We start from the raw sequence: 26049 nt of genomic DNA, 5'->3' as shown, positions 1-26049 counted from the left end.
CCCCTAGCCCCCCCAGTCCCCCAGTTCCCCCCTCCCAGTTCCCCCACTACCCCCCCAGCCCCCCCAGCCCCCCAGTTCCCCCCTCCCAGTTCCCCCACTACCCCCCAGCCCCCCAGTTCCCCCTTCCCAGTGTCCCCCACTACCCCCCTAGCCCCCCCAGTCCCCCAGTTCCCCTCTCCCAGTTCCCCCACTACCCCCCCCAGCCCCCCCAGCCCCCCAGCTCTCCCCTCCCAGTTCCCCCCCAACCCCCCCACCTCCCCAGTTCCCCCCTCCCAGTGTCTCCCACTACCCCCCCCAGCCCCCCCAGCTCCCCTCACCCCCCCATCTCTCCCCCTAGATCCCCTTTTCACCCCCCCAGCTCCCTTGAGCCCCCCCCAGCCTCCCCAGGCCCCCTCCTCAGCCCCCCAGTTCCCCCACTACCCCCCCCAATCCCCCCAGCCCCCCAGTTTCCCCCCTCCCATTTCCCCCACTACCCCCCCCAGCCCCCCAGTTCCCCCTTCCCAGTGTCCCCCACTACCCCCCCCAGCCCCCCAGTTCCCCCCTCCCAGCTCCCCCACTACCCCCACTACCCCCCCTAGCCCCCCCAGTCCCCCAGTTCCCCCCTCCCACTTCCCCCACTACCCCCCCCAGCCCCCCAGTTCCCCCCTCCCAGTTCCCCCCTCCCAGTTCCCCCACTACCCCCCCTAGCCCCCCCAGTCCCCCAGTTCCCCCCTCCCACTTCCCCCACTACCCCCCCCAGCCCCCCCGTTCCCCCCTCCCAGTTCCCCCACTACCCCCCAGCCCCCCAGCTCCCCTCTCCCAGTGTCCCCCACTACCGCCCCCAGCTCCCCTCACCCCCCCCCCGCCCCACGCCCCCCCCCCGGCCGCGCGGCCCCTTTAAGGCCCGCCCCGCCCCGCCCCGCCCCTCCCTCCCCTCCCTCCCCTCCCCCTCCCCCTCCCGCTCCGCTGCCGCCCGCTCGGCTCCGAGGCCGCGGCGCTTCGCCATGGCCGCCCCCCCCCTCCGCCGCCGCCGCCGGCCCCCGCCCGCCCCCGCGCCGCCGCCGCCGCCGCCGGTGCTGCTGCCGCTGCTCGCCCTGCTCCTGGCCGGGGCGCCCGGCGGGGCTCGCGGTGAGTGAGGGCGGCGGCAGCGGGCCCGGCCCGGCGGCAGGCACAACATGGCGGCCGGCCCCGCCCCCGCCCGCACCGGGAACCTGGGGGGGGGGGGGACCTGGGGGGGGTAATGGGGGGGGCTGGGGGGGTTATGGGGGGGTTATGGGGGGGGAAACGGGGGGTTATGGGGGGATTGGGGGAGCTGGGGGGCGTATGGGGGCGAATTGGGGAGATGGGGGGGGCTTGGGGGGCTCTAGGGGGGCTGGGGGGGAACCGGGGGGGGAATGGGGGTTATGGGGGGGAAACGGGGGGCTGTGGGGGAATTGGGGGAGATGGGGGGGGTTTTGGGGCTCTAGGGGGGAATTGGGGGAGATGGGGGGGGTTTTGGGGGCTCTAGGGGGGAATTGGGGGAGCTGAGGGGGGAGAAATGGGGGTTATGGGGGGAATTGGGAGAGCTGGGGGGGGCCTTGGGGGCTCTAGGGGGGAATTGCGGGGGGGTTGGGGGGGCTTTGGTTTCCCTAGGGGGGATCTGGGGCACCTGGGGGAGAGCTGGGGGGGGTTGGGGGCTCTAGGGGGGGTTGGGGGGAACTGGGGGGGGGTTATTGGGGGAATTGGGGAGCTGGGGGGGTTTGGGGGGATGCTAGGGGGGAACTGGGGGTACTGAGGGGAGCTGGGGGAGCAATTGGGGGGGTTATGGGGGGGAATTGGTGGAGCTGGGGGGGCTTAGGGGGAACTGGGGGGCTATGGAGGGGAATTGGAGGAGCTGGGGGGCTTTGGGGGCTCTAAGGGGGAACTGGGGGGCTGTAAGGGGAATTGGAGGTGCTGGGGGGTTGAGGAGGGGAATTAGGGAGCTGGGGGGAATTAGGGGGCTGGGGGGGGTGAGGAGGGAAATTGGGGGCTGTAGGGGGAACTGGGGCACTGGGGGGGGGCTGAAAAGGGGATCTGGGGGGGCTGGAAGGGGTAGTGGGGGAACTGGGGAGCAGGGAGGGGGTAACTGGGGGGCTGAGGAGGGGAACTGGGGGGGTGGGGGAGGGCTATGGGGAGGAACTAGGGGGCTGGAGGGGAACTTGGGGTCTGGGGGAGCATATTAGGGGGGCTGGGGGGGGGAGAACTGAAGGGGGGGCCCTTGGGGGAGAGATGGGCTATGGGGGGGGGCATGAGGTCAGCTGGGGGGGCTGGGATTGGGGTCTGTTGTTGTCTGTCCGTCGTGACGTTCCCCCCCCTTCGAAAAGGGGGGCTGCATCGTACAGGGGAGGCCCCAGGGGGGCCTTGGGGTGCAGGGAGGGGGGAGATGGGGGCTGAGGGGGGGGTCTGGAGGCATCACGGGTGTGTAGGGTGTTGGTGGAGCCTTTTGGGGGGGGGGCACAGAGGGGAAACGGGGGCTGATTTGGGGGAATCCTCCGTGTCTGCGAGGGATGTGCCGAGGGATGCTCGGGGAGAGACCGCCGGCCGGGGGGGGCTTCTCCCTGAATGAGAAGGGACCGGGGGGGGGGGGGTCTGGGCACGTCAGTGGGGCCTTGTGGGTCCCAAAAAGGCCTCTGGGCCCCCCCCCGATTGTGTGTGTTGGGGGGGGAGAAGTTTCCCCATGTCAGTGCTGAGCCTCGGGCACAGACGTGTTGGTGGCCGTGACCAGGCCGAAATGGGGGGGGCCCCGGCCCTTTGCTGGCCCCCGTGCCCCACAGGCTGCAGTGCCCCCTCCTCGGGCCGCCGTTTTTTTTGGCAAAGGAACCTTTCTTTCAAACAAAACAACCCCCCCCCCCAAAAAAAAAATCGCCACGGCGTTGTTGGCGACTGCAAATATTTGTTTGGAGGGAGGGCAAACTCTTTGTTTCGGCTGCTTGCGGCCTTCGCCGCGCGCCTTTTGCCTTTCCCCGAGGGGGGGGGGGGGGGAGCGAAAAGTACCACGTTTGTGCTTTTTATTAAAAAAATATCGCCTTTTTTCCTCACGGCGTGGGGTCCGATGCCTCGGGGGGGCACCTGTTGGCAGGGAGGGAGGCCGCGGCCTGGTCGGCCACCGAGGGGCTTCGCTTTTGGGGGGGTGGGGGGGCGATGGCTGCTTGTGCGAGGCCGGTGCCTGTTGCAGGAGGAGCCTTCCTCTCCTCCCCGTCCTCTCGCCTCGTCGTGGCAGGCGCTTCCAGGCGGCTTTCGGGAGGCAACCGCCTCTCCTCGTGCAGATCCGGACTTGTTGGCCTCACCGAGCGGCCCCGCCGGGGCGCTGGACGTGGGCGCCTTGGCGATGCCGGCCTCTCCGGGGTGGAGGTGGCAAAGCTGGGCACCGCAGGAGGCTCCCCACGGGTCTCCCGTCAGGCTTTCCTCCGTGGTTTGCACCGAGCTGCTGCTCGGGGAAAAATAAATATATAAACAAACAGGAAAGGGCCGATTGACCCCGTGCAGCTCGGCGGACCCGTCCGTGCCTTTGATCAGGGCTCCTATTGTTTCCGCCGAGCGCACGCCGGCCGTTCGCAGCCACGCTGCCCGGCGGAAAGCTGCGGCCCCGGGGACCCCCAGGGAGCCGCTTTGGGGACCCCAGGGAGGTGTTTCGGGGTCTGGCATCGCGGCCACGGCTCCGCCGGCGCCGCGGCGGGGACCGGAGCCTCCGACCGTGCGTGCGTCGGCTGCTCGAGCAGCCATGATGCGAGCTCGGCGTGCCTCCGGAGCCAGCCAGGGCTGCCCTCGCTGTTGTGCTTTCCGCGAGAGATCTTAGCTGCTTATTTCAGGGTAGGTAGGAAAAAACATCCGAATTTCTGCAGTGCTTGGGTGCTGTAAACCCAACGTGTGCGTTGGTAAATAGAGGGGAAACCTCCCCCCCCCCCCACCTCGCTTTCCTTTTTAAAAAGAAAGCGCACGGTGCCCGTGCAGTGATTCTTCCAGGGTGGCTGTAGGTAGGCTTCGTTTTCTGGCCTGAAACAAAGCAAAAAGAGTGGGTTTTGGGAGCAATCTCTCAGACCAGCGGGTTTTATTCTCAACACCTGCTTCGAGTACGTATTTACGCAGATAAATCAGACCGAACGGAGCGGTCCGCAAGTTACATCTTAGAACTTTCCAAGAAAGATTTCTCCAACTGGAAATTAAAAACAGTGTCCAACGAGCATTCTTGAACTCCTTCGGCTCCTTGGCCAGACAGCCCGGATTTTTTTTTCCCCGGGTACGCGGCCGCTGCCAGTAGTGGATGCGCCGGAAATCGCAGTTGCGAAAGGAGTGAAGTCAAAAACGTCAATTCTCTGAACGCCAAGCAAAGTTCACTGGGTGTTGACCGGTGGAAATATGCTCCCCAGCACGCGGCCGGGGCGGTTATCAGCCCGGCGCGGGGAGTTGGTCCGTCTGCTCCTCTCAAGGGAGAAGAAAGCCGCGCTGGCATTCGGCGTTCGCTGGTGCTGAGCCTTTGGAGGCGAGCTGCTGCGTGCGGGCTCTTTGCAGGGGTGGGAGCGCTCTTTTTGTCCGGATTATTTAAGCCCAAGCTTTCCAGCCTCCCTTTTCTTTGTGGATTTTTTTTTTCCCCTTTCTTCGCAGCAGAAAAGCAGACTTTGCTGCACATCGAGGCCCCCTGACAACGGTTGCTTTTCGAAAGCTCGCTTTTCGAACGCTTGCTACCTTCTCTGGGCTTCTTAGAAGTAACCCGTGGCCTGCTAGGTGTTGGGATATCAACGGCACAGTAAGCAGCTGGTTATTTAGACCCCCCAAAAAATGTGCTAGCTGCCTGAGAATGCAGAGTCCTGGAAACCATCAGTGAGGGGCTGTCCATCTGCCTGGCTCGCAGGACTTTGTTCTGCAGCGCTGGTAGGGCATGGGTGGCTCCTGAACTGGTTCCCGAACAAGTCAAAACACAAAATAGGTGTCAGACCGGAGCATGGAGAGGGAGTTTGGAGCCATATGTCTGTTTTCTGGGTTTGAAGAGCAACAGCAGCAGAAATGTCAAGGCTCCTTCTAATTACGCTATTAATGATGAGGCTCCTGTCAATTCGCTTGTTTAAAATTCATTTAAAGCTCTCCTTTTGTGTTACTTGACTAGATGCAAGGAAAACCCTTCTTTAAAGGTGAAAGCACATCCTTCCCTCCCCCCTTTTTTTTTTCCATTTAGTATGGCTTCTAGTCAGCCAGGATATGTTCTTGTTGGGTTCAGTGCATGCCAGGGGACTGCAGCCAGCTTGAAGAAGTTGGGACTCTTGTTGCTAACTTTAAATATCCTAGTATAATTTTTAGTTTCTGGATGACTTGCATGCAAGTGCTTTTTTTTTTTTTTTTTCATAGCACAGCTAATTTTAACTCTGTTTCATTTAGCAGCAGTGGGTCAGTAGATTTCAGAAGCACCAGCAAGGAACAGAAGAGATGTTGAGATCCGAAAGTAGAGGGAGATGCTGATGAGGCAGCGAGATGTAGGGAAGGCATTCGAGATGGTGGCACTGTATCTGCAGAAGAGCAAATCTTCTGGTTTCTTCTGCCCCTCGGTAGGGTAGCAGGGGCAGCGTGAGCTCTAGAAACGTCCTGGTGCTCACTTTTGGAGGTGGAGGTGTCGGTGAGCTGGTGCCGGGGCTCGGAGAAGATGCTGGTGTGCCACACGGCAGAGGCATTTTAGACCCAGACATATCCTGGGTGGGGATGTGGGGGGGTGCCAGTTGTTGACCCCAGGCAGCAGCAGAATTGAGATGAACGTGATGGAAAGAAAATCTTTGTTCCTAAAGACTTCATCAGGGAGCTTTGTGTATTGTCCTCCCTGCTTTTTTTGGAAATGAAGCCTGGATTGTTTTCTTGAAGTATCGTTCTTGGGGTCATACGGTTGAACGAGGAGCATGCAGAGACTCGGAACAGACCTCAGCTCCCTCGCCGCGTGAGAATGGGTTTTATTTCTAGCCTACTCTTGGGCAAAACCCTCCATGATAATGGTTATTCTTTATTTCAGCACAGCATATAATGAAACCCTGAAAGGTATTTCTTTCTTCCAAGCATGTTTACACATGTCCCTCTTCATTATAGCATCTAAAGAAACAGCAGAGGTACAAACCCAATTGTTTTCCATTTCTCTTGCTAACATTATGCTGCTGCAGCATTAAAACATCACTACCAGATTGGGTCTCATTAAGTTAGGTGCTGTACAGAGACGTAATAAATTGCAGCTCCTGTTCCAGAGCCTTATGAAGGCTCAGAAGTCAGGGGAATCATTGTTCTTCCAGCCTCGATTCAAACTGTTGAAAAAGAACAGCAGCTTACAATCTCGGCAAAAATCTGTTTATCTGGTAAATACGTGGGTGGGCATTGGCAATTTCACCAATGATCATCTTCAGGTTAATTATCTTAATACATCTTGATCAGGTAGCATTTTCCCCCGGGGAAAATGTCATCTTGCGTAGCGCAGCTTTGGGAGATTTGGGGAAATGTATTCCAAGAGGTGGTTTAACACCATTACGTTAGATTTCGCTGTGAAACTTTTCTCCTGTCTAGCTGCGTAGACATCTTGACACATGCATTCCTGTGCGAGAATAAATATGTGCAAAATGAGCTCAGATAGTTGCTGCAAAAAAAAAAAAATTGTTCTTTGGCTGTCAAGGCTTAATATTTTAGCTCCCTGGAGCTGTAATCCAAGGACCCCCACCTGCTGGTTGGGATTCATTTTATGAAAGCAGGTTATGTTTAGTGGGGGAATTTGGTACGAGGGGGCCTTCTCTTGTTCCCCCCCTGCTGTAGTTAGGGCAGGAGGATGCCCTGGGTTCCGCCGCAGCGAGGCTTTGCTTCGGCAGGGACATGAGCCCGATCCGTCTCTCTTTGGGAGAACAAAGCTTTCATTCTGAGGATCCGCAGCTTAATGCTAGGCTTGTTTAAACAGCTTCGTTTAAGGGCTGGGTTTGTCTCTGAGCAGAATGTCAGGAAGAGCGCGGAGCGGATAGAGCAGGCTCTGCTGCCAACTTCTGCAGCACCTTTCGTGCAGACTCATCCCCAGGCGCTCCTGCGAGAGGGGAGCGAACCGCCCCGGCGCTCTGAACTGCTCTTTTGTTTTCCTCTGCCCGATCTATTTTCTTCAGCCCGGTCGGTTTCTTTTATTAAGTAGATTATATGTTTTGCTCAATAGGAGCTTTTCTTCCCGAATAAAAGGAACGCTGTTTGGCATGAAAGATTCTTTCCTTCGCTCCTGGCTCCTGCTTTGCCCGGGCGTCCCCGGCTGCTCGCGGGAGCCCCGCGGAGACGCCTGGCGTGGGGCTCTGTACCTGTCGCTTTTCCGTCCCCCATCCAAAGGAAAAGAACGTCTGCGTGTTCCTGGCTCCCAGTGCTACTGATATGTGAAGAATTTTCCCTTCTGGTTAATCAAACCTGAAATGCAAGCCCTGCGCAGGGGCTGCCCTGTAATTGTGCTGGCTGATGGAAGCCCGGGCTCCGGCACCGCCGCAGGACCGGCCCTCGGTGGGTGATGCCTGGGGAGGAATTCGGCTCCGGGCGATGGCAGGCCTGGAGGTGGGCTCTTGCGTGATAAAGGTGCAGGCAGAATTGGCTCCTGGCTGCTCAAGGGAGGCTGGAGCTGGACTTCGGGGTCTACCAAGGACTTAATAAGCCCTAAAATTGGAGGGCGCCTGCCTGCAGCCCTCCCGTGGCCACCTGGAATGTCTGGAGGGCCCCTCGAGGGTCTCGTGGGTGGCGCAGCAGCAGCACACGTGCCTGCTGGAGTCTTCATTTCCTTTGTTCACGCTGCTCTCCTTACCCTAGGGGTTTTGGAGAACCACTGTTAAAAAAAAAAAAAAAGAGCAGCCGGCTCGGAGGGGGAGCGCGTCAGCTGGCGGCACCCCAAGGGGGAAACGAGGCTTTGTGGGGCTTACCCCTCCTTGGGAAGAAACTTTGTCTTTCTGCCCAGAACAGATAAGGATCTTTTGTCTCCGGTCCCCTGTGCACGGGGGTTTTGGTATCGGGGGTTTTGGTATCGTACCTTGCAGGTAGACCGATTGCTTTGTGTTTGTGTTTTTTGTTTTTTAACTCTGCAAATGAAACCGAGAGGATACAGCCAGTGCCTCAGCTTTTGTTCTTGAAAGGATGCTTAGTTTCGGGCCAGATATGGAAGAAAGAAAAAGTTTACAAAACCAGCTTTATTAGAGCACTGAAGTGTTTTGTTTACTTTTGAGCTTCTGGAAGTGAAATCGCCGTAGCCTTAATCTTTGACTTAGAAATGAGACTAACAGGAACCAAGTTCGGTTTTACTGCATCTAAATCAAGTTGCAAAGAGCCTGCATGGTGAAACGTGTTGCTTAAATGATTTTAATTTATACCTTGAGGTTTTGATAAAGTAATAAAGGAGATGCTTTAAAACACTGTTTCCTTTTAAGTAGACTTGAAGGTAGGAATGTGCCCTGGCTGCTCTCTCCTTTCTCGTGTTTTCCTAAAAGCTCCATTACAGCCAACCTTTGTTCCCCCGAGCGTGCGTGTCTTTTGGAAGACCTGTCCTTTCGCTGCCCCGCTGACCACTGGAAAGCGGCGTGCTCAGAGCTGCGGGGCGGGCGGGCGCAGGGGGCTTCCCTTCGTGAACATCCCCCTGTAAAAGCCGAGCGATCCTTGGGTACGGTGTGCTCGGCTCTCCTCCGTAGGGCTCGGTCTTGGGGTCATCCCCCTCTGTTTTCTGTCCTACGTCCCTTTTCTTCGGCTTGTGCTAAGCACAGAGTAATAAGCTACAATTGCTTACGGCGCTTTTTAAAGCCGTCTCGCTCAGCAGCTCTTCTGTATTTCACTGGCTTTTTAGTGCTGCTTTAGTTTTGGATCTGTTGGTTCAAACCCACTTGTGCCTGCATTTAGTCTCTCCAAAATACTGCAGCCTGCCTCGGAGCTGTTAAGCAGCACACAGCAACAGCTAGGAAATGAAGAGCGCAGTGTCCAGAGAGAATTGAGTGAGTAGCAACGTAATTAGCCTAACTGATTTACCTAGGACACTGGAGATAAGGGATAACGGGTGTCTTCCTCCCAAACAAACCCCAAAGAAGTTGGTCAGGACCTGCTTATTTTCCCTTCGGCTCACGGTGCCCCCCGCAGCCCGACTCTGCTGCGCGTTGGCTGGGAGCAAAGGGGCTCTTCCCGGGCCGTGAATATCCCTGGAGGTTTGGTAAACGTGCAGATGGCAGCGATGGTGCTGACAGAGGGCTCTGCGCTCCCCCTGCCCCGCAGGAAGGTGTCTGACACACACGAGCATCTTCATGACTTTCGTGCGTGTCCTGCCGCTGGCAGAGCACAAACAGGCGGAGAAGATTTAGCTGCCGGGCTGGGGAGAGTTAACCGTGGCGCTTGTATCTTTTAAAACCCTTCTTCAAACCCTCTCTACCTGAAAGACCATTTCTGCAGCGGGTAAGTACATGTTTCTGAATCCCTCCGGGGAGGCTGAGAGATCTGATGAAAGCCGAAGGAAAAAACTGCGTGCTGCTCTCCAAGCCCCACCCTTCTTCTTGACATTGTTGTACTCGCTCTTTGTTCCCAACCGTGGCGATGCCTGGGGATTTGCTTACAGTTTTTCAGGCAGCTTGAGAAAAGCACAGTGACGGCTGGGAGGCCGAAAAATGTGGGAATCCACCTCGGAGTGTCTCCTTCGCTCTTTACCCAAATAATGTTCACGGAGAGCAGGCAGAAAGCCAGGAATGTATTTGACCCAAGGTAGCGTCTCGGATCGGGAAAGCGGTTACTAAATAAGTGACCGATCTGGTTGGGTGCAGCACGCTTGGCTTGTGGAGTCGGTTTGGGTTTTGGGTAGGCACCTGCCAGCTGCCCGTGGAGGCGGATGCCCCTCGCTGGCCTGTGTCGGGCAGCTCGTCCGTGGTGTGGCCGAGGCCTGTGCAGGGCATTTGGGTGCGATCGGTGCGCCAGGAGGAGCGAGCGCTCTGCCTCGGTTTGCATTCCGACCCTAGGTCGGACTGGGAGTGGGTCTTGGTAAAACGTAGCCTAGTTTGCAGGGATGACTTGGGTCATCTCTGCTAATGGTTGGTTGCAACAAGGGCAAGACGAGGGCAGTGCCACCAGTCACCTTCTGGAAAGGCGTTGGTCTTCCACGTTGCATTCGGTGCTCAAGGCAGGTTTTTGCGTCTACAGTACCAAATATGACTTGTTCTGCTACCAAAGCCAATTCTTCCCGGACCTAAGAATGGCCCATTCCCTCTGAAGTGGGCAGACTGGGGAAGAAAGTTTTCTTTTTGCTTGAACGCCTGGTCTCTGGCGAGTTTTAAGGAGCTGATCTTGTTTTGATTTCTGCAGCTTTGACATGTTTGTGCTCCGACTGCAAACAAGCAAACTCCACGTGTGAAACGGACGGCGCGTGCATGGTGTCCGTCTTCAACCTGGACGGCGTCAAACATCACGTTCGGACCTGCATTCCTGAAGCAAAACTGATTCCTGCTGGGAAACCCTTCTATTGTCTGAGTTCAGAAGATCTGCGTAATACTCACTGCTGCTACTCCGATTTTTGCAACAAAATTGATTTAATGGTTCCCAGCGGTGAGTAGAGAGCTAAATAAGTCGTCTGTTTGAAGTGCAGGGGATAGAAGCTGTCCGTTTGGGATCAGGAATGAGGTGTTCTCGGCACTGTTTTCACTTTTTCCCTTAGGTTGCTGTGTGAACTCGAGCGCTTGGCTTATTCCCTTGATTTGTAAAGTGGAAATAATAACAAACTACTTCAAATTAAAATGTGAAGTTGCTTGAACTCCCCTGTGGCAGACAAAATGTCACCAGATGATGAGGTTGTACTTAGGGTAGGAGAAGCTTCCAATGTTTGGTTGTGTTTTTCCTCCCCCCACCTTCACTCAGCAGCTCCGTGTTATGAGACTCCTCTCGCCTTATCAGCCCTGCTGCTGATAGCCACACAGGCCCCTGAAAGCAACAGCAGATACGTTCATCTGCAGTTAGATTTGAGCTTCTGCTGCATGGTGCTCTGTGTCTGCGATGGCCTGAGGTCAGTGCATGCTTTCTGGGCACGGCTCGGATCCCTTTTCCGGCGCTGCCTTGCGCTGCAGCCTGCCTTTTATCTGATAGATTTGCTTTCCTTCCTTCAGGACCACAGATCTTTTCAGTGATGAGGCACGAGGATGGGAACGGTGCAGCAGCTTTGGAGGAAAGCGTGTGGGGTGGAGGGGTGCCCGAATTCTGAATAAGCATAGAGGAAGCAGCCCTGCCTTTGAGTGAGGGTGTGGGAAATGGCTGCTGCTTTCCAGTTCTTGGGACAGAGAAGGCACGCAGTACTTCCTCATACCTTGTTCCTCTCCTTTTTGGGCTGATATTTAGTGGGTCTGGTAAAGACTGCAGTACCCATTTTCCTTGGGTGCACTAGGAGAAGTCCTATTTGTTCTCAAGACAAGTAATTGCTGTCTTTGTGTACAAGTCTTCATTGGCTATTGCAGGACGAAGGGGACAGAGGCAGAGCTGAGTCCTTACTTCTGGTTGTTTGGTGTTTTTTTCCCCCACTTGGAGAGTTCCAGTGGAAGGTAGTATGCAGGCTCTTCTAGCAAAGGTGGCCCAGAACAGGCTCCCACCCCCTTTTAAATAGCAGGTGCTGTAACCCCCGATGCCACAAATGAAGCACCGTCATCTTTTGTGGGTTTTCGCTGTAGTTTGCCTGCCTGGTGAATTGATCATTCCCATGTTACTGCTGTTATTTGATGTGTCCTTTACCCTCCTGGCGCAGCAAGCTAAAATAGTCTTGGCTCTGAGAGGATAATTAAAACACAAGAAGAAGGTCCTTAAAGAACACTGAAGGAGTGACAAACTTCTAAAAGAGCCTGTGTTTTTCTCCTCCCTTTTTCTCTCAAGGGCACCTGAAAGATAACGAACCCCCATCCAGCTGGGGTCCTGTGGAGCTGGTGGCGGTGATTGCTGGACCTGTCTTCCTCGTGTTTGTGGTCATGATCATCGTCGTCTTTGTTTTTCACCACCACCAACGAGTCTATCACAATCGTCAGCGGCTGGATATGGAAGACCCCTCTTGTGAGATGTGCCTGTCGAAGGATAAGACTTTGCAAGACCTAGTCTATGATCTCTCCACCTCCGGCTCTGGCTCAGGTATTAAGATACGACTGGAAATGACCTGGTAACATGTAGTTGTAATGGAGTAGTCTGTTCTGGCTCTAGTCCTCACAGCTTTGCACTGGTGGAAGGTCCTTGCCTCATCAGCCTGTTCAGGTTGCCTTGTCATGAGTAATACGGAGGGCATATTTTAGTTTCGGTCATGCAGCAGACTCTGTAACGTCAGTGTCCAGTGCTTAGACTAGGTAAGAGCAATGGTTTAACTCCTCCTTAACTGGCGATGTGTAAAAACAGCTTTGTGTGGCTTTCCTCCTTGTCTGCAAAAGCATAACTCACACGGCTGCATTTATTTCAAATTTAGCCCTGAAATTGGATTTGGGTTGGAAACAGATGTTAATTGCTAACCTGTGGGTTATTGGCTTTCAAAGGGGGGTGCAGGATTTCACCTGCATCAAATCGGGCAGGAAAATAGGAGAGATTCCAGCAGCTGAAAATGTGTGCAAATGCTCTTTGTGCAGCCTGTTTCATCCCAAAGAGTCCTTGGGTATTTCAAAGTGAACAGTGTGTTCGTGAAGTGTACAGTGTTCACTTTCGTAGCAGTTAAAAGAAGTCATTCCTAGAATAGCTAGGGGAGTAATCATTTTATTCATGGCTTTGAACTATGAAAGCAGTTAGGTTAAAAAAAAAAAAAAAGAACACACAAAACACTGAATTTTACAGCAGATGGAAACTGTAGGATAATCCACAGAGGCAGAGAATATAGCAACCTGATATTCAACTAGGGAATAAACCTTCAGCACCACATCTGCTATATATAAAGTGTTTAGGGATCTCTTCTGTACTCACGGTCCGCAGGTGAGCTCTGTAACTTATGTAAGAGGTGGCAACTTCTTTGGGACTGCTTTCTTAAGAGAAGTTCGGGGAATTTACTGCTTTTTAGCAGAGTCTGTCTTCGAGTTCCCCTCTCCATATTCAGGCTAAAGTTTCTTTGATCTGCTGTGGAGCTGTAGTTCCCTGACTGCTGAATGCCTAATCACTGGCGGTTTGCAAGCTACTTCAAAGCGATATGCAGATGCTTTTGGAGCAGCCAAACGGTACATCCTACAAGGCACAGGAGCTACCACCGTTTGCTGTTTTGTGTCTTAGGCAAGCCGAGCGTTATCAAATGTAGAGCCTTCTAGGTTTGATAATGCTCCGCTTCAGACTCCAGGGCTTCAGGAGTTTCCTTTGCTGCAGCAGACATTCAGTTCTCCATTTTCTCGTTCATAGGCTTGCCACTTTTTGTCCAGCGGACCGTGGCTCGGACAATTGTCCTTCAGGAGATCATCGGCAAAGGCCGCTTTGGGGAAGTGTGGCGTGGCAGATGGCGTGGAGGTGATGTGGCTGTAAAAATCTTCTCTTCACGTGAGGAGCGTTCCTGGTTTAGGGAAGCGGAAATATATCAAACCGTTATGCTGCGACATGAGAACATCCTGGGATTTATTGCTGCAGATAACAAAGGTAAAATGTTCCCCAGTCCTGCGAGCAGAGACTTTGAGTGTGTAGTCTGCTTCTAGGAGTTGTTTCTTCGTTTGGATTTGCAGTTAAATGGTTAAAGGAAACCATCAGCGTGCTTTTCAAATACTCTATGTATTTGACTGTTTCCCACCAAAGGATGGTAAAATTTACTGCTGTTGTTGACTCACTTGCCCCCAGGTTGGCTGTTGAGCTGCAGCCTTACCCGGTAGTTCTCCTCTGTACCAAAAAGAAGGGGTGCAGGATGCTCAGGGGTTTTGTTCTGTCCCTGCATTGTACCCATCTGAGCGCAGTCTCCTTCCTGCTGCAGATAATGGAACGTGGACTCAGCTGTGGCTTGTCTCTGATTACCACGAGCACGGATCTCTCTTTGACTACCTTAATCGATACACGGTGACTATTGAGGGGATGATCAAGCTTGCCCTGTCTGCTGCGAGTGGGCTGGCCCATCTACACATGGAGATTGTGGGCACTCAAGGTAAGAGCAAAGTCTGGGAAGATGCTGGGAGTTCTTACCGGGAGAATAAAACAGAATTGCTTTCTTTTGGTCAGTATTCACCAGCAACGGACTGATTGTTTTTGCTGGCAGTGGAGTGTGTTCGCCTTCCTTCTGGGAATTAGACCAGCATTTCACATCTGCATCCTAAAATTGGTGCTGCTTGGGTGGGAAGTTAGCACAGGCAGCAGCAGTTATAAACTCCTTAAGTCCACATAAACATGCCTGGTGCCTGGGATGGAGTTTATGTCCCTCTTGAGGCCTCTGGATGCTACTGCATCAGCAGTACCTCTGAAGCGTAAATGGAGCCTTTGCAAGCCATAGGCGGGCAGCACTGCTCTTTTTTTCATCACTGAAGTGTATCCAAACAGGAAAATGTGTTGCAACACTGAGAATTTAAATAATGCCGTGAATCCAGTCCTGCCTCTGTGCAATTGAGGCTAACGGATCTCACCAGACCTTGATCCCTGCTACTTGTTGTTTTGTTCTATTAGGAAAGCCTGGCATTGCTCACAGAGACTTGAAATCCAAGAACATCTTGGTGAAGAAGAATGGCACGTGTGCCATCGCTGACCTTGGCCTGGCCGTCCGGCACGATTCGGTTACGGATACGATTGATATCGCACCGAACCAAAGGGTCGGAACCAAACGGTAGGGGAGCAGCGTTCCTGGCCGGCATTCGAAGGCATCGCAGTTTGACTGAGAAATGCCTGAGCTGCTGTTTAGCGCTGGTGAAATTTTCTGTCTTAAATATTTCCAGTGTCTTGCAGAGTGTCAGCATTGTGCTCAGAACTGGTGTCCCTTCGTCTCTGGGTGCCATCGGGCTGAGAGGTGTAGGTCAGCTTTGTAAACTCAGCACCAGGGAGCTCGTTACAATGCTTGACAACACGCTTGGCATTCTCGGAAGCCTTTTGGGGCCTGTTGTCTGGAGCTTGATGTGCTTTTTGGATGTTTTTGCCTCTTTCTCAACGATTCTCTTTAGAGTTTTGTTCACTCCATTGGACTGTTGGGCCCAGTTCTGTACTGGTTAAGACCGCACGATACCCAGCTTCATCTGCTGAGAAGTGCTGTGAGGGAGAACTTGCCATTTACTGTCTTAGAGTGAATCCCCTCTCCAAACTAACATGCTGAACCCTTTCTGTTCTGCAGATACATGGCACCTGAAGTCTTGGATGAAACCATTAACATGAAGCATTTTGATTCATTTAAGTGTGCCGATATCTATGCTTTGGGCTTGGTCTACTGGGAGATTGCTCGAAGGTGCAACGCAGGAGGTAATACCCATTCAGGTGCTTGTGCCAACAGCCTGGCTTGCATCTGGCTTTCCCAGCCTCGATGGTCTCTGCTGGTTGGGTGTTGGAGGCCCTGGAGCACGGGGCTGCAGGAAGATACGTCCATGTGCGTTGCTGCCAAGGGAGTCAACCAAAGTGACCCAAAGCTCCTGTTAAGACTGGCCTTTGTGGGGAAGTGGGAGTTAATATTCTGGGCGGTGTCTGTTCTTTTGGATGGATTTTTAAGTAAGTGGTGGTGCCAGTCCGGTGGCTAACTTTCTTCCCCTTGAATTGGTATGAATGAGTGACTTGGCACGTCCAGCTGCGAGCAGGAGCGCGGTGCTGTCATGTGTGCAGCAGTCCTGCCAACTGCAGCTCAGTCGAGGTTCCTCGACCCTTCCTCTGTGGTGGGAGGTGTCGATCGCAGCACGCTGACTCTGTTCCAGTTTGGGCAGCTGTATTTTATTTCCCTGAATTTTTCTTGTAAACTCGAATCCCAGATTCTTCGTTTCTGTTCTAAATAACTGCGAAGCGTTGACGCATCTCAGCAGTGAGTCATATAGTCTAAACCAGAATCAGTCTGCCTTCAGTGAGCTCTGTGGGGATGATCCATTCGCCCAGGAATTGCATTTCCCCTTCTCTTTCCTTCAGGTATCCACGAAGAATATCAGCTTCCATACTATGACCTTGTACCCTCTGATCCTTCGATTGAGGAGATGCGGAAGGTTGTATGTGACCAGAAATTAAGGCCTAACATCCCAAACTGGTGGCAAAGCTACGAGGTAAGATCTGCTTTCGCCTTCACATCCCCTTTTCCCCTCGATAAGGTGAGTAAAGAGCGGGTAGCGTAGGCTGAGCTCTGGTTTTAGGAGGGGCAGAGGGCTGTGCCTGCCTCAGCCGGGCAGCCGCAGCCCGGCAGGCTCTCCTGGGGTCGAGGAGAGGACTGATGTCTGCCCTTGTTTCTTGCCTAGGCACTACGGGTGATGGGTAAGATGATGCGAGAGTGCTGGTACGCCAACGGAGCGGCTCGACTCACCGCCCTCCGCATTAAGAAAACCCTCTCACAGCTCAGTGTCCAGGAAGATGTGAAAATCTAGGCTCTGAGCCCCAGCATGAGGAAACTGCACAAAGCTGCCATGCTAGAGTAGACGTGTGATGGAGGCCTACCTCGTGTTTCTGCCCAATCTACTGCTACCAACCAGACAGCGTGACCTACAGGCTGCTAGGTGGGGTGACGGAGCCTCTTGAATTGCTCTCTTCCCTGCTTGGGTATGAAACAATCAGAAACCTTTTATGATCACCTCCTGACAGCGTGAAGACTTGAGAGGGACTTACCTGAGGGATCTCAGCCATGATCGTAACTCTTGTTTCTTTAATGGAAATCCCTGTAAAGTTCAGTGCGCGTGACGCACCCGTTGGCAGTGTTTGAGGCCGGGGTGCTAGGTGCTGGGAGTGGGAAGGGAAAGGGAAGGTTTTCTTGCCATGCTCTGAGGGTTTTCCAAGGACTGGCACATTAATGCAGAAAAAGCATTGCAAAACAAATGGTGCTCCCTTCTGAGAGGCTGAGCCTGAACAGTTGATCAGCTTCATGAAACCATTTCCCTCCTTTTTCTTAAGCTTGAAAAATTCTAAGTCAAAAAAAAGAAAACAAAAATCTGACTGGCTGTCAGTGTGCGCAATGGTGTATGCATGCGCAAGGTGCGCGTGTCCCCTGTGCCTGTTCATCTCCTTCCGTAGACGTGCAGTGTCTGCCCGTAGGGTGGCTCATCTCCGTTCGTGCTTTCTGTGCATGTGCAAATCTAGAGTGTCCTTTTTTTGAGCTGTGCGTGCTGGTGCTCTCCTTGTTCTGTAGTGAGCGTTGTCTGGCTTGGACAGGCTGCTTAGAACCAGATCCTTGGCTCTCCGATGGGTGCTGTGGCCTTGCCGCCCGTTCGCCGGCTGCAGGAACTTCCCATCAGGTTGCCTCACTGCCACCCCCTCCCTTTTTTAAGACAAAACAAACGAGGAACTGACTTCGCTCCCGGAGTCCGGGCTTTTTGCCTTGAGCCCCTGGGGTTTGAATTCTTGGTAGCGTGGAAGGAAAGCCGGGGGAGATGCCACAGAGCTGAGATGCGTGTCAGAGACGGAGCAGGCACTGCGCCCGGCTGGAAGGAGATCAGGCCGTGGGGAAACGCAGGAGACCGTTCTTGTAGGAACGCGATTCCTGAGTCCACCGTCGAGGCACCCTTGCAGGAGCGCTCTGCGGCTTGGGGCAGACCGCGAGGGGCCGGGTGTCTGGCGCTGCTCTGCACCTCCTGAGAGGCACTCAGCACTTCGCAGGATCTGACGGCGGGGTGTGGGTTTGGAAATCAACGTCCATCTTTTTAATATACATATATAAATATCTCATAATCTGGAAGTGGCTGTGTATAACTTGTGGGGTGGGGGGAACTGCATGACTTTTATTTTGATTAAATGCCGAATCAGGGTGAGGTAGAGTTGGTTCGACTGTTGTCTGCAGCTGGGCCTAGCAAAACCAGAAGTAGCTTGAGGACTGAGTCTGTCGTGCTGACTGCAGCATCAGAGGCAATCTGGGAAGTGCTGGTTGTTGGTTAGGTCAGTATCTATGGTATATAACTCTGAAGCCATAACTTTTAACTGGAGTGGTTTTGATTATTTTTTTTATTATTATTTTCTGGGAGGGCCTGGATTTTAACTTTTTTTAATGTTGTTAATTCTTTATAAGAGAAGAAAAAACAATCTATAATTATTACCTCTTGACCTGTTTGTTTGTAAAGAAATCACTGCAAAAAAAAAAAAAGAAAAAAAAAGAAAACCAAATGCACACAGCTCGATTTACACTGGAACTGTTTCTACTCAAACCTTGCGCCTGTTCTGTAAGGTGAGGTTTCATCTCTGCTCCGGCCGCCGGGGTTAATTTTTTTTTTTAAACACTCTGTTCTTGCTGTCTGTGTATCTGTCTGTGTGTCTGTCTTTCCCCAGACCCCCAATCTTGTCTGTGACTGTATCTGTGTAAAGTGAGGAGTGTTTTTTTTGCATCGTGTTTGGAGCCATTTTGCATCCTCCCATGGATTTTTAGCTGTCGGGCAGCACGAGGCTGCCTCGGGAGGGCCTGGTTCATGGAGCAGCGTGGAAGTGTGCGCTTTGTGAATGTACAGCTTCCCTTCCCTTCCCGATTTGTTCTGACTCGTTTCCCAGCCAGAGGTTACCTTGTGTCTCCAGTACCGTCCGTCCCTTAACCAAACCCTTCTGCATTTAGAAACGGCGGTGGTGGGCACTTCACAGAGAACCCTAAAGACTCTCCAGCTGCTGTAACGGGACCCTGGCGATGGCCCCATCCCAGCGGGTTGGGGAGGAAGTCTTAGCTGAGACTGTGAAATAAACTGCCGTAGGAAAGCCCATCACGCCGGTAGGTACGTCTGCCGCGCGCTCCCCTGCGAGCGCCGCGCGTTCTCCTTTCAGAGTACGAGTCTCCTGTCCCTGTTAACCGTGCAGGCTGCTTCTCGAGGACACTAAATCAGCTACGTAACTTGCACTGATTCACTCACCCGCCCCTCCAACTGTAGCCACACATGCATCTGCCTCAGCGCTAAACCAAACAGCGGAGCGGATCAAGTTAGAAGGGGTGAGGGCAGGATGGCAGGGCATCCCCTACAAGGAGGAGTAGAGAAGCCTTGTTTTTTGTAGAGAAATGCCATCAGAAGATACTCAAAACTGAGTAGGATCTGAGGTGGGAACGCTGACTATGTAGCATTTATCCAGCACTTTTCATGCAAAACATGTGCCGGGGAGGTGCAGTGCTTACTTAGCTGACTGGTAGCAAACATAGGAATCACTGCCCGGCTCTGAAATGTGCCCGGCTCAGGTGGCTGCAGCAGCTGTTTAAAAAAATGCAACACTACAGACAGTTCAGGACAAGAGGCTGACGCCGCAGCAGTTGGAAGCGAGGAGGGGAGACGTCAGATACTCGCGAATCGCCTTGGGGAGGGGCAGAGGTACAGAGCTCGTGCTTCTTGTCTGTGGCGCAGGGTTAATCGGTGGTACGCTGGCTTCAGAACAGATCTCATGGTACTTAATCTGCCCCTTTTATTTGTTTGGTTTTGTATATTTTATTAGAAATGGACTGTAAAATAGCCACTTAGACACTTTACCTCTTCAGTATGCAAATGTAAATACAATGTAATATAGGAAATCTTTTGTTTAATATAAAACGAGGCTGTCGATTTCTGCTGTACATTATTAAAAGTTTGTTTTATTCACGTGAGGTGTTGGAGTCTCTCGCTGTTTGCTGCGGAGGGGTGGGAACTGAGCGGCCAGGACCCAGGTGGGTGCTGTGGGGTGAAGCTGCCTGTGCAGGTGGAGGGGGTGTCTCGAATCCAGGAGCTCTGTGCTCCAGCCTGTCCCCCAGCTTTTCGGCTGTTTGCTGAAAGCCGGCAGCAACCCAGACATCTGTTGTTCTTCCCTGGGAGGAGACCAGACCACAGCCACTTGGGGTCAGCTCTGTCCGTGCCCTGCCTGGTGGCACTGGCGTGAAGCTGGGGCTGCTGTCTGCCAGAGGAACAGCCCCCTGAGCCCCAGAGATAGCCAGTGGGGCTTGCTAAAACAATCTCCCCAGCACCCTGCTCAGCACATCTCAGCGGCGAACGTTCCCATCGCTGGCCCCGATGCAGCTTCTGATGTCCGCGGTGCAGTCAGATGTCCCGATGTCAGCGCAGGTGAGACGAGGGGGCAGAGGAGGATTTCCAGCCCAGGCAGGGCTCAGGAGCTGGGCTCGGGAGCTCTCCCCCTCCGGGTCCAGGGACCAGGAACAGGAGGGTGTATGCACAAGAGGCATCTCTCCGAGGCAGCCCCTGGGCTGGTGCCTCTATGCCCACGTGGGCACGCGGCTTCTGAGGAGGATAAATGGCAGCCCAAACTGCTCCCCGTGAAAATCCTGTTTGCTTGGAGGGCAACTGGTGCTCCTCAAACTGCCTGGGCTAATTCCCCCTAATTAGAGCCTCCTGTTAATGAGCACGTGAGTGGATCAAGGGGAAAATCCGCCGGTGTCTGGGGTCCCCCGTGGTCTCAGGCTAACGGCATCGGTGCGGCACGGAGGGGCAGCCGCCAGCTGGGCTCACCCAGCTTTGTTTGCAGTCCCTGCCCACGGCCCCGGGTCTGCCGCAAAAATAAGCCTGTTCCAAAAAAAACGAGGCACTGGGTGAGCTGAGTGAACGCTTTTTTGTTTTGTTTTGTTTTGTTTTAAAGCGAAATCTGCCTTTACCTTTCTTCTAGGAAATGAGACAACAGAGGTCTGGGGTGGCTTGGGATGGAGGGGGCGATGCAGTCATTGTGCAGTATTAGGCAAACTTTTTGTGCCTTTTCTGCCCTTTGTAGCTCTCTGGGCACACGAGTGCTGCTCTGCATGTAAACCTGTGTGTTTTAAATACATTTTTCCTTAGTGACCTGCTTATTGGACTGGCTAAGGCTCAGACTACGGTGGTTTTCACTGGGCATTAAGCACATGCTGGTGCTTTTTCAGGCAGGTCCCTCTTGAATTCAGAGCTGTAAAGCTACTGTGTTGACTCTATTGAGGGGCAAACCATGCTCCCCAGGTTTCATACTCTCAGGTTGGTTGTAAACGTTCTTGTTATGCTTACGCTATGTTTTGGGACCCAAATTTCTCTGTGGGCCCTGCCTGTTGAAAAATGCGCCTGCTTCGGCCTAGTTGTGTGTCAGTCGCACATCCACATCGGTACCAGCTTAACCGTAATGCCTGGTACTGGAGAAAAGTCAGCTGCACTGCTACAGGGGGTCACACTTTTTGTCCCGATACCTTCAAACGAGGCCATTTCAGGAACTGTGAGTAATTCTCGTGGAGAAACAAAGGTTGTGTACCCAGCGTAAACAGACCCATGCCTGCTTCATGCCAGGGAAGGAGAGAAGTGGACATCTCGTTTTTTCTAGCAACACGGACTCTTCTCGAACAGTATTTTTGGCAGGTGCTGCCCTATTCAGTGTTCTCCCCGGCGCTGTTTACTTAAGGCTGGTATAAACCAGGGCAGGGGGCGGCCCCACGACACAGAAAATGGAGCGGAAAGGGGGGAGCCCAGCTCAGCCCCCCCAGGGGCTTCCCCGGCTTCCCTTCTCCCCTCCTCGGCCTCCGCCTCCTCCCGCCTGCTGCTGGGCCCGGGGCCCTGCCCTGAAGCCCCCTCCCCGGGGCTGGGAGGGAGCAGGGCCCTGCCGGGGGGGCACGGAGGGGGCCGGGGGGACCCCCAAATCCGCCCCGCTCCCCGCTGAAGCGGGCCCCAGTCTGGCCACCTCGGGACCCGGGGGCGGGGCTTGGCGGTGAGGGGCGGGGCTTGGCGGGGAGGGGCGGGGCTTAGCGGGGAGGGGCGGGGCTTGGCGGGGAGGGGCGGGGCCGAAACAACGGGGGGCGTGGCTTTGAGCATGGAAGGGGGCGTGTCCTAATGGGGTTGGGGGCGTGTCCTGGGGTTGGGGGCGTGGCTTAGTGTGATGGGGGCGTGTCCTTCGCTGGCCCCGCCCCCGCGGGCTGATATAGCGGCGCGCGGGGCGGAGCGGCCCGGCCATGACCCTGCGGCGCCTGCGGCGGCTCCGGCCGAAGGAGGAGGATGCGGCCCCGGCCCCGGCCCCGGAGCGCCCCGGCCCCGCCGACGTCTACCGGGCGCTGGCGGCCGCCGGCGGGACCCTGCCCCGCGTGCGCAAGGTAGGGCCGCCCCGGGACGGCGAGGGGTCGTTTGCCGGTGCTCCCCCCCCTCCCCGGGTTCGCGCTGGGGAGGACGGGGAGCCGCGATCGGTACCGGGCTGGCGGGGAGCGCGGGGGCCCCGTCCGCTGGGGAGCACCGGGGGTTGTTGGTTGCGTCCCGCGGCCGGCTCGGCGTCGCCGCCCCGGGGGGTCCTGTGCCGGTGTCGCCCCTGTCCTTAAATCCGTGTCCTCCCCGATCCCGTCCTGCACCCGCGTCCTGCCCCAGCGCCTGCCCAACGTCCCCGTCCTGCCCCGGTGTCCCCCCAACCCAAGCGTTGCCTCCTGCCCCAATTCCTGCTCCCAGCCGCAGCGCCTTCCCCGCGTCCCCATCCTGCCCCAGTGTCCCCCCTCCAAGCCCCACGCCGTGCCCCAGTTCCTCCCCGAGTCCTCCCCCGCTGGCTTTGGGGTACGGGGACGGGTCCCCGCTCCCCGTGCGCGTGCCCGTGCCACCAGGACAGACGCGTCCCCACGGCCCCCGTGCCTTGGGAAAGCCCCTCTCTGGCAGCGCCGGGCCCGTCACCGCCCTAGTGCTCCCCCGGGCCCCACGGCGCTTCCTGAGCGTCGGAGGGAAGCGAGAGCGGAGCCGACATCCGGAGCAGAAGTGGCTCTCGCTGCCGTGCACAGTCACGTGCCGTGGGCCTGGCTCCCGCCTGCTGACCGAGGCCACCGCAGGAGACGTCCCTAACGGGGCCAGGGCGTCCTGCGTCACCTCCCTGTGCTGCGGGTGACGTGGGGGCCCGACGTGATGGGCTGCGTCCTTCCCTACGGGGTCACGTACCCAACGCCGGCTGTTCTGCGCTCAAACTTTTGGGGTTGCATTTGGGACAGCCACCCGCTCCCGGCCGTGGGCTTGGTGACACCCGTTAGGCGCAGGGCAGGGGGACGCGGTGGCACCTGGCCGCCAGCAGGACAGGCAGCATGTGCAGCTCACGATGGGACCGCCTGCGCCACGCCGGGGCATTTGGGGGAAAGCTCCGTCACCTCTGCCCCCGTGGCAAGGGTCCTACTGGTCCCTCCGCCTGCCCACGCCTCCGTGCCCTCCACAAAGGGACGATTGTCGGGGCCAAGAGGCGGCTTTGCACGAAAAGCCCGACGCTGTGATCCCAACAGGGCCCCTCTGTGCCGGCCCGCCCCCGCCCCGAGCGTGACTTGGGGTTCGGCACAGCCGACGTCAAAGCATGGGGCGAGCGCAGAGCAGATGTGAGGGCGGCTTTGAGCATGGATAAAAGCCTCGTTATGCCCATCCGGCCGGGGGGGGGCACAGGGCGCTGGGTGCGCCCGGGCACGGGCGCTGGTTCAGTGCCGGCTTGGCATGGTGCTCGTCCCCATGGGGCGCCCCGTTTTGTCTCCGGGGGGTTCCGGGGGAATGCGAAGAGGTCGGTGCCCCCCTGCTGATGGCTCTGCTTCTGCCGCAGGATGCGGGGTTCAAGTGGACGTCCCCAAGCGAGTCCCCAGAGGAGCACAGGTAGGGGCCAGGGTGGGGATGACAAGGGGGGGACATGCGCAAGAGTGGGGCTGGGGTTGGAGCGTCCGTGGGATGCTGCTCCAGACACCCCACGGTGGGGTGGAGACAGAGGGGAGCCCAGGGTGGGTAAAGGATCAGCTGCCAGCGGGGGGCACAGCTCCCCACAGGGACCTGACACCCCCAGACCCCACGAGGTCCCCGCATGACACGGGGGGGGGGTCCCACAGCTCCCACGCTTTCCCCGGGCTTTCATCCACCCAGCGCCGAGAAAAACCCAAACCGCGAGGCAGCGTTCAGTTAGAGAAGCGGCCAAACTCTTGGCGGGCCGGGCCGGGGGGGGGGGGGGGGGGGCTCTGCCTTGTCCCTCACCCTTGTGTCCCCCCAGGAGGGTGGTGACGCTGGAGAAGAAGGCAGAGGAGACCTTTGGCTTCGAGATCCAGGTGGGTGCCGTGCCGTGCCACGCCGCGCTCCCCACCCTTCCAGCCTGCACCTTGCTTTGCATGGAGGGTATTTTTAATTTGCCTCTGAGCCACGGTTTATTTTTAGCGGTGACGGAGCTGCCTGGTTACCGAAGTCTCCCCTGGTGGGGGTGGCGGGGGGGGGGGGGGGAGGATGGACGGGCCCTTCTTGGGGGCGCAGGCATCCGGCACGAGCCCCCCCAAAGCCAGGGCGCTGCCCCCCATCGCCCGGCAGCTCCAGGTGCTGCTTAAACGTTGAAATTCCCCCCCCCCTCCCCCCCAGGCCCTGTAGCTGTTGTGGGGGGGGAACCCCGGTGTTTGTTAAAGATGGGGGCTGCGCCCCTAACCCCCCCCACACACCCGTTTCAGACCTACGGGCTGCACCACCAGGACAGGAACAGCGTGGAGATGTTCACCTTCGTGTGCCAAGTGCACAGCGGGAGCCCGGCCGAGGCGGCGGGACTCAAGGCTGGTGAGCACAGCCCGGGGGGGGGGGAGAAGGGGCAGGGGGGGCCACGGGGGGGGGCTGGCATCCCTGATCCCATCTGCCCCCGCCTCCAGGGGACACGATCACGGGGGTGAATGGGCTGAACGTAGAGGGCATCCGGCACCGGGAGATCGTGGAGATCATCAAGAGCTCTGGGAATGTGCTCAGGTGAGCCAGGGGAGTGCCGGGGGGGGGTCCCGAGGTGGCCCCCAGCCCCGTGCTGACGGCTGCTGCCCCGCAGGCTAGACACGCTCTACGGGACGTCCATCCGCAGAGCTGAGCTGGAGGCACGGCTGCAATACCTAAAGGTGAGGGGGAGGTCTGCGGGGGGGGGTCAGGGGAGGTGGTCTGGGACCCCTACACACAGCTCTTAACACCCCCCCCCCCCTTTTTTCCCCGCAGCAAACGCTCTATGAGAAGTGGGGGGAGTACCGCTCGCTGATGGTGCAGGAGCAGCGCTTGGTGCGGGGTGAGTGGGGGGGGGGGCCGGGGTGGGGGGGCAGCTCCTTGGGGTGTCCCAGATCCCCCCACCCCCCTTTCTGACTTCCCACCACCATTGCCCCCCCAGCAGGAGTGGTGGCCAAGGACCCCAGCATCTACGACACGCTGGAGTCCCTGCGCTGGTGCCTGCAGGGGGGGGGCCCCCCCGGCTCCCCCCGCGCCAGCGCCGCCGGCAGCGACGACTCCTTGTACCAGACCTGCGTCTTCGCCGACTCCCTCGACAAGGACGGGGACGGGGACGCCTCGGGACCCGCGCCCCCTCCGCCCCGATCCCGGCCAGCCCTGACCCGCAGCTCCAGCCTCAAATGCAGCGGGGGCGCGGGGGCCGCGGGGCTGCTGTGGGCACGGGCCGGAGACCCCCGGCCGGGGGTGGGGGTGGGCCCCCCCCACAAGGCTCGGCACAGCAGCTTCCGCCAGCGGTTGCTCAAATTCATCCCGGGACTGAACCGTGCGCTGGAGGAGGAGGAGAGCCACCTCTAGCTGGGGGTGCTGTTCACCCCCCCCCCCATCAAGCCTAATTTATTTATTTATTTCAAGAAGCGCCCCCCCCCAGCAAGGCGTGGGGGTCGTGGCACCGAGGGACACAAGCGGGGGCTGTTCCCAAGGTCCCAAGGTGGCTTGCGAAGCCACCGCTCATCTCAGGAACTGGTGGCCTCCGTGCTGGGGGGTGGGGGAGCTGTGTGCCCCCTACCCCCCCCCCCCCCAAAAAAAAAAAAAAGGGGTTTTGTACCACGTGGCGCACTCGTTGCTCGCCAATACAGAGACTTTTTTTGCACTTTGTGTGGCTGTGACTCTGGCAGAGGTGGCCTTTGGGGACAGTGTCCCATAACGAGCCCCCGTGGTTGCAGCCCGCCCCCCCCAGCATAAAAAAGCGTTTTGGCCTTTGTGGTGACCAGTGTCACCCACTGGCCTGCGCGGGGACACCCCACTCCCACGCCTCCCTGCCTGCCCGTGGCCCTGGTCCCATGGCCCTGCTGGGCCCCGGCCAGGCCCCTTCCTGCTCCGCTTCCTCCGGCAGCCACGGGAAGCCGCTCCCACCCCTGTCCTTCCGTTCCTGGGG

The 26049-nt window shown here is 56.7% G+C and overlaps 2 protein-coding genes across 4 annotated transcripts; both read left to right on the top strand.

The window, feature by feature from the left end:
• Positions 1–940: 940 nt before the first annotated feature.
• ACVR1B (activin A receptor type 1B) lies at positions 941–19595 on the top strand. Of its 2 annotated transcripts, none has more exons than XM_080570766.1 (9): positions 941–1107; positions 10294–10533; positions 11842–12090; positions 13324–13554; positions 13880–14047; positions 14560–14716; positions 15215–15339; positions 15988–16118; positions 16308–19595. In XM_080570766.1, exons 1-9 carry the CDS (start codon positions 984–986, stop codon positions 16431–16433), a joined length of 1551 nt encoding a protein of 516 aa, XP_080426892.1. In that variant the 5' UTR covers positions 941–983; the 3' UTR covers positions 16434–19595. The 2 variants fall into 2 exon arrangements, with proteins under 2 accessions (XP_080426892.1, XP_080426893.1); XM_080570767.1 differs by lacking the exon at positions 941–1107 and adding an exon at positions 3161–9699.
• Positions 19596–21880: 2285 nt separating this feature from the next.
• On the top strand, positions 21881–25764 carry TAMALIN (trafficking regulator and scaffold protein tamalin). Of its 2 annotated transcripts, none has more exons than XM_080570777.1 (8): positions 21881–22039; positions 23494–23543; positions 23929–23983; positions 24371–24473; positions 24563–24656; positions 24730–24796; positions 24891–24957; positions 25057–25764. In XM_080570777.1, the coding sequence occupies exons 1-8, from the start codon at positions 21902–21904 to the stop codon at positions 25467–25469; spliced, it is 987 nt and encodes a 328-aa protein (XP_080426903.1). In that variant the 5' UTR covers positions 21881–21901; the 3' UTR covers positions 25470–25764. The 2 variants fall into 2 exon arrangements, with proteins under 2 accessions (XP_080426903.1, XP_080426904.1); XM_080570778.1 differs by having other exon boundaries at positions 21882–22039; positions 25060–25764.
• The last annotated feature ends 285 nt before the right edge of the window (positions 25765–26049 follow it).

This window comes from Anser brachyrhynchus (assembly GCF_964034855.1).
Source record: "Anser brachyrhynchus genome assembly, chromosome: 29".
NCBI lineage: Eukaryota > Metazoa > Chordata > Aves > Anseriformes > Anatidae > Anser > Anser brachyrhynchus.
This window is presented reverse-complemented; position numbering and strand designations above follow the sequence as displayed.

Bases quoted from the DNA above. Each gene is read 5' to 3' on its own strand.
- ACVR1B (XM_080570766.1), top strand. From the start codon at position 984: ATGGCCGCCCCCCCCCTCCGCCGCCGCCGCCGGCCCCCGCCCGCCCCC. The intron at 12,091-13,323 runs GTATTAAGATAC...TCTCGTTCATAG, and splicing joins CACCTCCGGCTCTGGCTCAG to GCTTGCCACTTTTTGTCCAG. The intron at 13,555-13,879 runs GTAAAATGTTCC...TTCCTGCTGCAG, and splicing joins TATTGCTGCAGATAACAAAG to ATAATGGAACGTGGACTCAG.
- TAMALIN (XM_080570777.1), top strand. From the start codon at position 21,902: ATGACCCTGCGGCGCCTGCGGCGGCTCCGGCCGAAGGAGGAGGATGCG. The intron at 22,040-23,493 runs GTAGGGCCGCCC...CTTCTGCCGCAG, and splicing joins CCCTGCCCCGCGTGCGCAAG to GATGCGGGGTTCAAGTGGAC. The intron at 24,958-25,056 runs GTGAGTGGGGGG...TTGCCCCCCCAG, and splicing joins GGAGCAGCGCTTGGTGCGGG to CAGGAGTGGTGGCCAAGGAC.